Consider the following 12037-nt stretch of genomic DNA (forward strand, 5'->3'; position numbering starts at 1 on the left):
TTCAGACGTGTCTATGATACAATGACACATTGGGATGGCAGTGTAGCATAGTGGTAAGGAGCAGGGCTTGTAACCAAAAGGTTGCTGATTTGATTCCCCACTGCAGCACTGCTGTTGTACCCTTGGGTAGGGTACTTAAACCACAATTGTCAATTGTAAATATCCAATATAAATGCATATCATGTAAACATACACTGATGAGCCAAAACATTATGACGAAGGCTATCCCTTCTGGTCCGAACCAACAGAAGGTCTACTGTGGCGCAAGTCACAGAAAATTTTAATGATGGTTACAGGAGGAAAGTGTCACCACACACAGTGCATCACACTCTGCTGTGTATGGGGCTGCGTAGATCGGTCAGAGTGATGACCATGATGACCCCTGTCCACCATCGAAAGTGCCTACAATGGGCATGCGAAGGTCGCCTGGTCCGATCAGTCCCGTTTTCTTTTAGATCATGTGGATGGCTGTGTACGTGTGCGCCATTTACCAGGGGAACTGATGGCACCAGGATGCACTGTGGGAAGACAATAAGCCTGTGGAGGGAGTGGGATGCTCTGGGCAATGTTCTGCCGGCCATTCACATGGACGTCAATTTGACACATGCCTATGACACCTACCTAAACATCATTGCAGACCAGGTACACTCCTTCATGGCAATGGTATTCCCTGATGGCAGTGGCCCCTTTCAGCAGGATAATGCGCCCTGCCACACTGCACACATTGTTTGGGAATGGTTTGAGGAACACGATGAACTGTTCAAGGTGTTGCCCTGGCCTCCAAATTCTCCAGATCTCAATCTGATTGAGCATCTGTGGGATGTGCTGGACCGACAAGTCCGATCCACGTCGGCTCCACCTCGCAACTTACAGGACTTGAACGATCTGCTGCTAATGTTCTGGTGCCAGATACCACAGGACACCTTCAGGGGTCTTGTAGAGTCCATGCCTCAGCAGGTCGGCACTGTTTTGGCGGCACACGGAGGACCAACAGCATATTAGGCATAGTGTTTTGGCTCATCAGTGTATATAAGTTTCTCTGGATAAGAGGGCCAGCTAAATGACAATAATGTAATAATGTAATGTAACATACTACAAGAAGTAGATATAGCCGAATATTTATACAGTGATATACCAATACTTAAAAATTAATTCAGTGCATGGTTATTATTGTACTTTCTGCAGGAATCATTGTATGCTATATAAAATATCACCACAAAGCATTTAAAGCCTGCCTAAAATAGAAGATAAAAAAAATTCAGCACCCCTCCCCTTCTATTTTTAGTTTGACATAAGGTTTAAAGCACAAGTATGTTCTGTTTTTTTATAATACTGTGACTCTCATTGTTTGCACTTGGAAAATGTGAGTGTGAGAGATGGCTTAAGAGAAATGCCACTTCAGCCCTGTATAAGTCACTAACACCTTCTGTTGAAGCAAGCTTCATTAGGTACCCACATTAAATGTTGATGTGCTCCACATAACCACACGCTTCCACCAGCGCTCATTCATATGCAAGGGAGTCAACCCCTCTCCAAAGTCCATCACTTTTTTTTTAATTCTGTGCTTATTTTGCCATTTTTTCATATTTTCCTTTTTTTTCTCCCCATTGGTTCAAGACCTTTAAGGGCTATGTGTGCTGTTTCGGGAAAATAATGCAGACAGCTCTGACTGTTTCCCTTGTTAATTGTCAGGGAGCTCACACATTCTGTGTGAAAGCACTTAGATCATCCCCCCCTTCCTCCCTGAAACCTGGCAAACATCAGAAGGCTTTTCTTTCTTGTAATTAGCATATGTCGATGGCACGGAATTCATTGTGGTCTTATATCATGTTCTATAAAGGCAAACATATCATATTTTGAGGTAGGTCTATGTTCAGCACAAAATCGCCATTGATCAAAAAAAGTCTGACTTTCTACAGTATGCTGAATGTACAGTACATGAACATACGATCTGAGACTAATAGGACTGAATCTCTGAAAATATTATGGTTGCTTTGGTATCTGCTAGAATGGTTAATTATTTCTGTCAACCACATTAATTCGTAATGTTTGGTCAAAGGGGGGATATGTATCAAGTCTTGATAGGTGCTCCAAGGTCAATATATGCACCGAATGTAAAATATAACCCAAACCATACAGTTCACCTGCTAACTCTTTTCTTGAGTCAAAGATAAAGTTAAATGCATTCCAATTCTGTGGACTATCTTGGGCAAATTTACCCTGAGATGAATTCCCAGAAGAGGATCAAAGAGGTCCTATTATCAAATGATGGAAATATGGAAATATTGGATACCTTATTGTCATGGGATCCCTGCTTATCATACTACTCCCCTTTTCTATGGAAATTTAAATCATTAAGAAACAGTATTCACCTGTGTGCACATCTGCCTTCCAGCACTGTTGCTGACACCAGGAGAGGGAAGAGAATGTGTCACATCTGGTTAGAGCCGTAAAACATGCCGAACCATAGGTGGTTTCATGCCTGATACTCTTTTCCTTTGTCTTATGGCTGCAGAAGTTCTTTACTGAGTGCATCCATTGTAAACATACTTTTCATACTCAAATATTCAAAAATATATTTCACTTTTATTTGTATTTTATTTGTTTGTTCATTTATTTTACAATATTGTAGCTACATAGATTCATGATGACTTAAGCTCATGTCATTTGATGAGTCTGCCTGTGATTTAGATATGTCTGCAATGTTATTTACTCCTTCAACTTTGACTTCTTCATCCTGGCTGTCCCCTTGTTTTTGGTCCCACCTCTACCAGAGAATTATACAGCGACATTGTCTCTTATGAAAGTTTTGGCCCTCCCAAAGCCACTGAAATGCTCTCCGTTGTCAATGCTTTATTTGAGAATTGGTTCTGAGCAACCTGACCTTGCAAAGTAAAGACTGGGACAACCCTTCATGGTGTGGACATCTCAGTTCTGACTCCAGAAGAGTGCTACAAGATTTAACAAATAACTTTGGAACCAATATGATAGTTTTGATAACAGACTTACAGATAAAAAAAGACCCCTTCCGTTATTAAGTTTTTCTTAGGCAAGCATGGAATGTTAATATTAATAAAGGCGATTGATCACAGAAATTAATTGCTGGTTTGACAGGTTTGAGTCTATGCCTCTCAGGCCAACAGAAATTGCACGAAAGGATTACAAAATGGGTTACAAAGACTTTATTAGAAGACTTGACATAAGTCATTATTTCATCTATGCACACCTTGAAAACGCACAGTACAGGTGACAGCGATCAGCACTAATTCTCAGGATAGCTCCTAGTCATCAGGTAGGCGGAGCAGCACCTTGAGGAGACTCCAGCAGGGACATCAGAGCATGCATAACTCATTTAGGGCATGGTGCAGGCACACAATGTGTTCCCAGACTAAATAATGAACAGGCAGCATGTAGAACATCGAGATCATGTTAGTGTATGGCATAAAGACTAATGGAACAGCTTGCCTGAGCGGAATATTGCACTGTTCTAAATTTGCCTCTGCTCAACTGTTCGTGAGGGCGGAACTCTGTACTCTATTGACATGCATGCTCCATCTGCCATCAGCTTCTTACTGAATGAGAAAGCTTGCCAGACGGACAACTATCCCTCCCATGTGATAAAAATCCCCACTATATATAAACCAAGTCTCTCTGATGTCCCTTTTCAAAAAATGTTCATACATCTTAATCTGAAGATCACACTGCCTTATATATACATCATTGCTAACTTCACTGCATTAGAGATCCATCCTCCAAGAAAATCATCACTCCTTTACATAAATGAGCCTCTTTTACTGTACTCCCTTCCTTTTACATTTTTAAACAGCTCCTTTGAAATAGTGAAACTCCAAATACCTGATCTTATCTAATTCAGTAAGATCCGGAAACCATTATTCAGTGGTTATTATCCAACCCGTGACTCTGAAGAGCTTAAAACTTCAAAAGATAACGTGGCTCTTCTGCTCTCAGTTCTTGCCCTTAATATTGTAGCGGATTAGTGCACAAAATAACCACAAACTGTCGACAGTAATAACTTGACACGCTACCCTGAAATGGGCCAAAAACAGACCGATATCTCAGGGACGGGACAGAATGAGTGGTGATGGCTCCCATTCCCGAAGTTCAATTATAGCACGGGTCACAACTGAAATGAATCTGGTGGCCTCTAATCACAAAACCACTATACAGTTTGGTAAAGTCCTGCTCTGCTGCCTGGCAGAAGCTCAAGATTGCACAGAGAGCGCATTCTACTGTGTAGACTTTGGGCCCATTGGTCCTGCACCTGCCTTCCCCCTCGTCCGATGCTCCCAGTCGCTCTAATGTTTTTGCTTTAGATTAATAGAAAATTAGACTGTCAGACCTGCCATTTTTTTGTCCCCGGCAATTCTGGGTTATATTTTCTTTATGGTGAACTGTGAATTGATGCTCCCTAGGAGAAGGTACCAGACATGTATTGAATCCCTTGTGTTGCCTCCGTCAATGCTCTTCCTTAATTAGTGCCGTTCCATGCAAAGCTTGCACAGCGGAATGTAGACGCGACTCTCTGCACATAAATAAATTTTGAAATGGAGGGTAAGACACTCAATGCTGGCTCAATCCTCTGCTAGTCTCTGGTGACCTCTACATTAATAATATATAGCTTGGTTAAGGCAGTGTTTATTTCCAGCCTACACATTAATTGGCTGTTTATTTTCTTACATTTCAAAAGGGCATAGGATAATCTATACTATAGTCTTTCCCTCTGAATACATTATTACACTTGACATAATATTAAGTAGCTGCCATTGAGGGTTACAATGTGAATAGCATTATTAGCTCTTGATAGATGTCTTCAAAACTTTCAAAATCTTGTATCCAAACGTTTGGCTAACCTGATTTTTGAGAGCCAAACTGGGGATAGGAAATAACATGTGTTGGTGCATCCATATTATACATTAGACAGGCAATATTTTATTTAAAACCAATGTGTCACAACAACCACTCCTTCTTTACATACCCCACAGTACTTTGAACGTCACCATTTCAATAAATATATCATCATTGTCATTATTGCAGAGCAATACGTGATAACGTGAGTTGCACAGCAAATATTTATTTATTGTTAAATTTGATATCACTGAGCATCATGCAACCAGCAAATACACTGCCTTTAATTTCTCTCTCCTTGCACATGCAGTGGGCGCCGATTCCAGCCAAAGACAAGCGTTTTCAATGGAATAATGTGGACACTTCCAAAAAGGGGGTCAATGATACAGCGTAAACGGAACTCTCCACAATATACTTACTGTAAGCGCCCGTTTAAAAAAGACATCAGCATGTATACAACCTGAGAGACCATACGCAGATTTCGGCGAGCGTACAGCCGTTAATTTCTCTCAGACAATAAGCCGGAAATCCACGCTTTGCCTGCGCATTCCCCCTCCTCATCCCTTCTCCTCGCACTACCCCCGTGTCTGACTGCAGCTGCTTCGTCAGGGAAGGGAATCTGAATCGTCGTGATGCTGGGCATGATGGAGCCTCGCTTGCTCTTGCTATTCCTGTGGATTTTTTCCATGAAACTTGCTAGCATCCCGGGTTCGAATGCCGAGGAGGACCAGTCTCAAGATCTCGAATGTAAAATGAAAAGTGTAACCGTGTCCGCGTTGCCGTTTTTGAGAGAAAACGACTTGAGCATCATGCACAGCCCGTCGGCCTCCGAGCCCAAGCTCCTGTTCTCCGTCCGGAACGATTTTCCAGGGGAAATAGTCGTCGTTGACGACCTGGAAAACACCGAGCTTCCCTTTTTTGTGCTGGGTGAGTTATGATGACATATAAACAATGCATTCCCCCTGTTAAAATCGACGGCTGTTGTTCCAAACAGAAATGCAACACCCCAGTTAAATTCTTCATATTAAATGCATGCGGAAATAATCCGCTTTGATATGATTTCGTTTGTTGTCAACACATGTTCTGTTAAAGAACAGCTGCAAGAGAAATACCAGGTTACTGTGTATAGGCTGTACTAGGCCATGCCCGTGTTTTCTGCCGAGGTGCTCTATGAGTGCAGCCAATTTGATAAGGAGCATGTTGCTATGATGATTTCTGCAAATGTATGTATTCGAAAACATAGATATTGTATGTGCATAACGGTCAATATGCATGATCGGTCACAGTTTGTTGTTTGCGTAAAAAAGTATTTGATTTCCTGTCCACAATAACAAACAGACCACAGACTGAGCTCCTCTTGTCTCTGTACTGGAATTCCAAAACAAACGGAGGCCATTTTTAAAAGAAAAATATAAAACTTTTGAATCTCACAGATATAGTTTAGCCTAGTTGAAGACAACTGCACGAGGTATGTTTGAATTTCGAAGTCGTTATGACTCCATATTATTTTCTTTGGCATAACTTGATTGGGGGAAACATGGAAGTACTGCACAGTACATATATCACTGTTACAAATGGTTGGAAATTAAAATAAACATACTGTACATATTATATATACTGTTACTGATAATATTATGGTCAGTACTGAGCGTGTGGTAAGTTTGGATTTAAAATCAAGCTTTAGAGTGGCAAATTGACTCATCAGCAAAGCTTATAATTGTTTACCTTACAAAAATTGCCCCTCATTCTTGTCCCCACTCACAGGAAAACTAGTGAATTCATACTGAAGGGTGAAGTTCCCGAGTTCCTGATGTGTGTGTTGACTTTAATCAGATCAAAGTGATGATTTGATGACTTATACTTGATGACATACTTGATGATATATATTTTGTGTACATTTACATAGCCTTGCATTATCACCCTGTAACACCATCTAAGAAATGTTTATGTGTAAGCACCATAGCAGGACATTTTATGACTTACATTTTAACTTTATGTCACAATAGCCCTTTATCATTAGTATTTGTCCTCTTTCACTTTTTGCAAATCGTAGTCATTGTATTTATCAGTAGATCCCCCTCTGTAATTCCTATCCTAAAGAAGACTTTAACATCAAGAGCAGTCAGTCTGAAGACTTAGTTGCTATGCTGTGATCCTGGCCGCTGTTCATGGTGCTGATATCACTGACTGCCATAGATACCGCTGCAGAATGAGGGGCTCTTTGGAGTTTGCATCCTCAGTAGAGGATTATGTGTTGAATATGCATCAAGATGCATGGCAGCCGTTGCAGACAGCTGACATGGCGATTGTTGGGAATGCTCAAAGTTGGTGGCTTGGTGTCAAGTTGGCAGCAGCTGTGGCAGATGTGTTTTGGCCTCGCTGTTTTACACTGTGGTAGCGTCCCGGCAACAGAGATGTCATATCGACTCACATTTCACAGAGCTGTCTGTGCAAATCAGGGCTGAAGAAATGCAAATTGCCCATGGATATCTTGCTGACATAAACATTCAGGAGTTTTTCCTGCTCATAAACTGACTGTGACACTCACAGATATTTTTTTCCTCTTTATTTTGTGAATGTATTGCAAACTTTCTAGACAACTACAGAATGGTGGAGACTGAGTGACATAAATCAGTGTTACTGTTTTTTTTTACTGTGTTTTTTTATTGTGTAGGATAGCTGCTTCAAAACGTTATCATATTTCCCACAATGAATACAAAGGCAGCTGTTGTATAAGAACACAGACGCCTCCCTACACGGATTTAGGAGCTAAATGATTAATTAATGATGTGACTATCATCATATACAAAGTTGTGCTACATGGCGAATGCCTGGAAACAAACAAAAAACTTTTGTCTCCAGGACCAAGCTGAACATAATGTGTTTTCCCGTTGGACTTTGCAGAAGGGGCAGGTCAGACCACAGTTTGTGAATGAATAACAAGACATATTAGAAGACGTGCGACATACTTATCAGAATATATTAGTATCCAATATGCCGTTTGTAAGTGTAAGTACACCCCTAAACCAAACTTGTAATGGAATATAATGCTGAACGATTGAATACATTGCCAAATTCCTCATTCAGAGAACATTTACCCTGAAATTCAAATGCACAAATTGCTACATTTTTACGATGCAACCCCCAGAGGGTACATATGTATCAGCATGCATAGCTAATGATTCCCAAGTCAATAGTAATTTGGCATTTCAACATTATTTCATTATATTCTTTATCTGCATAGCAGACACCTTTATTCATGGCAACCTACATTGCTTTCAATTTGCATAATGCCCATTTATACAGCTGCATGTGTTACTGAAGCAAATTTGGTTTGGTACCTTACTGAAGGGTATGACTCTATGAATTTGACCAACAACCCTTGGGACAGTGTGAGAACCACTGCTCATTTACATTTCTATCACCTCTTACATAACACGATTGTCACTATTAATTTCCAGCAAAAATGAAAAGTTGTGATAAAATGATCACATGATAATATAAGAAAAAATGAATGCAATATGCCTCTCTGCACTATGTAGGAACTGAACTAGTTATTCTTTATAAAATGCCAACTGCCAACAGATGGGACAATCCCACATTGGGATTCTGCAGCATCTGATATATGCCTTCTCTTAATTCTGTGGCCTGTCTTAACCAGACTGGTCAGATGGCATTCATTCAGGTAGGTTAGGCAACTGTCTCCATTGTAAATTGGAGTACATCTGAAATGGGTGGGGTTTTCATTATGCACAAACACTACACTACTGCACAAACACTAACATTGTTATACATTAAGGTTTACCAATAGTTACGTATGTTTGCAAGACCACATGAATTGGTTACTTTATTCTGCTTATGGCACAGCTAACTTATTCAGAAAAGAAATAAATCGGTGCTGTTGCTGTTGTATATTTTGCTGTCATTTGAGATTATAAATAGAGTTTTCAGTTGAAATTGAATGTTGAACAGGCTTGTATATTAATGTAATATGGCCATTTTAAGAAGAATTGAGCATTTAAACAAGCATAGTACAATCCATAATATATCAGAGTACTGTATTTGCATTTACGAAGTTGTTAGCTTCAACTTGCATGGCATGCGGTAAGACACACCCACTTTTATTAGGTTGTCACTGACATGCCCCTGTGAACAGGTTTGAGGTAGTAAAAGCTGTTTGGGTCATGGTCTAGTGTCAGTCTGTAACCTGACCAGTGGAGACAAGACATTAGTTTGTCTTTTCTTTCTACTCTAAATTCTAAAAAGCACTACAGAGTTTTTGTTTTTTGTTTTATATTGATTTACTGAATTGCATGAGGATGTTGATTCTTTGTCTCAGTGCCCTCACCTATCCATTCCTCTAATGGATTCTCCCTGCTGAAATATGAACTAAATCTCAGCACTGTCTTTTCACTCAGAACAAATGCCAGTGCCAAAGTTTGTTCTTTTGCTGTCTCTCCCTTAGCTTATACTGCATTCCAGTCCTGAGCATTCTGATTTGACTGGTTTGATAGTAAAAGTAATTTTATGGTAGTTTTTCTAATAGTCTGCAGTAGTTCTATGATATTAGAGTGATTTATAGTGTGTGTGGTAACAGCACTGCACAAATGACCAGGAGGAACATTGCATGCATACCCATTAGAATGTTTTGTGACTTAAATAGCTACAGTAGTAGACCTAGTATGATAATATGTTAAAAATCCAGATGAGAAAGTCGGCTAATCAGTTAAATTATGTTAGTGTTAAATGCAGATAACCAGTAAATTATGTTTCCTCTGAGAATAGCTCTAAAGGTCTGTGACATTTCACTTTCAGCACTTTCTGCTAATTTAATTTGTTGACCCCAAGTTGGGTAAAAGTGGGTATGGTTGGAGAGTGGCACTCATAATCTCAGATTAATGAGGTTTACTTGTGATTTCATGCTGTGAAAAGTCCAATTACAGACTTTCAGCCTTTAACAGTCTTCATATCACACAAGGACAAAGCCATGTTGATGCTCTTCTATGAAACCTTTCATGTTTTCTAGTTGAGGAATACTGATTTGATGAACAAAGATGAAAATTGTATTCAGTGCAACCCCTGAATGATAAGACAAGACACCATCTAAAGTCAAACTTGAGACCTCAACACAAGCTTTACAGTCCAAGTACAACATCCAATTTTAATTATCAACAGGATAAACAGTACTCAGAGAAGCAACTAGCTTTTTTTCCCTGGTTGGGTCAGTTCTAATTTAGAGTGAGGTCTCTTGCAATTATTTCCTTTAACATTGGTAAACATTTGCTGTTTGTTGAGATCCTTGAGTTTTGCTATCTTAGGGTTGACATTTTCCATTTTAATCAGATCCACTAACTGTACACACCTAGAACCACCACAGTCATTGTGAATACTCAGTCATGGGTTGATATTGGAAATGAGAAACAGACCACAACAACAAGCATGAGTTTAAATGAAATGTTGCATTTGGGCAAATTGATCCAAGATCCAAGATATGTGGTGGTAAAATGCTTTCAGAACAACAATATACTCAATTAAAACAAAGAATTCTGAAATAGGGCAGGGCAGGCTAGAAGGGAAGACATTTGTGTCATAACAGGCTTCATATTTACAGATTAATCTGCTGAATACCCACTTGCTTTGTCATTTTTAAACCTCCTGCCCTAAGTTTCTGTAGTACATAAACTGTTAATTTTAAGAATGGTCTAATATCTGTCCGTGCAATGAAGATGTGATAGGTGAAATGAGTAAATAAGAAGACAAGATAAATAAAATAATGTCTAGGAGTTATATAGAATCTTCATCTTCAACTACAAACTGTTCAAATAAACAAAACACCAAGAATACAGATAGCTAAACATAATATATGTCTGCAATAATATTGTTATTTTCTAAGCTATCTAGCTGGCTGAGCGCAAATATGAAAAGGGATGTATTCTCATTTAAGAAATAAACCACATATCTCAAATGGCTTTTAGGAGGTGAAAATATTGGAGGGTTGAACTTAAACTCGCTGTTTGTAAAGATGCTTTTGCTTCAGGAAAATAACATTTTTTAAAAATGTATTTCCTTTCTTTTCCTCACAGCCAATTACGCTTCCCAATAATGAAGACTTGACTTGTACAGAAAAAAAATCCAAAGATACCCACATGACACACATGAATATTTTTGCCTTCTGTGTGTGGCGCAAATTCAGAAATAGCATGGCAAAGAAGAGAGTCCAAAGTTCAAATGCCTCTAATTATACCAGCTGAAAAGGCACTGCACTCCCAAATTCCATGGCAAACAGGGGGAGACACTGATTAGTGTCTCGGTTATCTTTCCTATTCCTCGGTATTGGAGATAAAATGTGGTTGAATGAACAATGTGAAGAATTCAGCACAATAATAAACACAAATGCATAATTGTGGAAGTGTGGAAATGAAATTGAAATGATCTTCATGTTGAGCTGTGTGTATGAGTGTGGCAGTGACCCAAGAAAATAGGGCTTTTCAGACTAAACAATGGGATGTAGAACAAACATTGTCATACCACTGTCTTTTTTGGCTATGGCTGAACAGAATAGTATCATTCTAAATACCCCAGATAAAATGCTTGAAATGTTAACTTTCTGTTGCATTACAATGTTGCATTGCTCTGATCACTTCACTGTCACAGTTTGATTGTTTGCACTGTGTTCTCCTAATGAAGCTGTACTGGTGTACAAATGTGAACACTGGATGACATAGCATACCAGTATATGCTCCTCTTATTTTACAGCCATACCACCATGCTCTTCCTTGATGACTTAAACTCATTGTGGTTGGGTGTGGTCAATACATGTATGGAAGTCTTCCCAGCAATACTTGGCTGTGTTGGTGTGCATAGTAGTCTTTTATTTCCAGTGCAGTGATGGGGACACTGTGCTGTAGGAGATGCTGCCTTTTAGATGATCCTCTAGGTCAGAGTCACCTTGGTTATTAAAGATCTCATGGCACTTACCTCAACCAGTGAGAGGTTGCCCGGTACATCCTCAGCTCATATGTGGTGAGCATTGTGGGACTTTTACTTCTGTTTTATTTTTACTGCTTTTGCATCTCATTTTCAACACATTTCTCTGTTTTTTTCTTTTGTCAGAGGCTTTATATGCCTAATAGAAATTGTTACCTTTTCCACATATGGAGAAATGGGATCT

At 39.4% G+C, this 12037-nt stretch overlaps 1 protein-coding gene across 2 annotated transcripts in view; it reads left to right on the forward strand.

Annotated features, from left to right (window-relative positions):
* Window positions 1-5188: 5188 nt before the first annotated feature.
* The window catches only part of astn1 (astrotactin 1), a 274669-nt gene continuing 267820 nt past the window's right edge, over window positions 5189-12037 (forward strand). For both annotated transcript variants that reach the window (XM_036554076.1, XM_036554078.1), the window contains exon 1: window positions 5189-5793. In XM_036554076.1, the coding sequence (XP_036409969.1) occupies window positions 5499-5793 (295 nt within the window). In that variant the 5' untranslated portion in view covers window positions 5189-5498. The remainder of the gene's footprint in view (window positions 5794-12037) is intronic.

This window comes from Megalops cyprinoides, chromosome 20, assembly GCF_013368585.1.
Source record: "Megalops cyprinoides isolate fMegCyp1 chromosome 20, fMegCyp1.pri, whole genome shotgun sequence".
NCBI classification, from domain to species: domain Eukaryota; kingdom Metazoa; phylum Chordata; class Actinopteri; order Elopiformes; family Megalopidae; genus Megalops; species Megalops cyprinoides.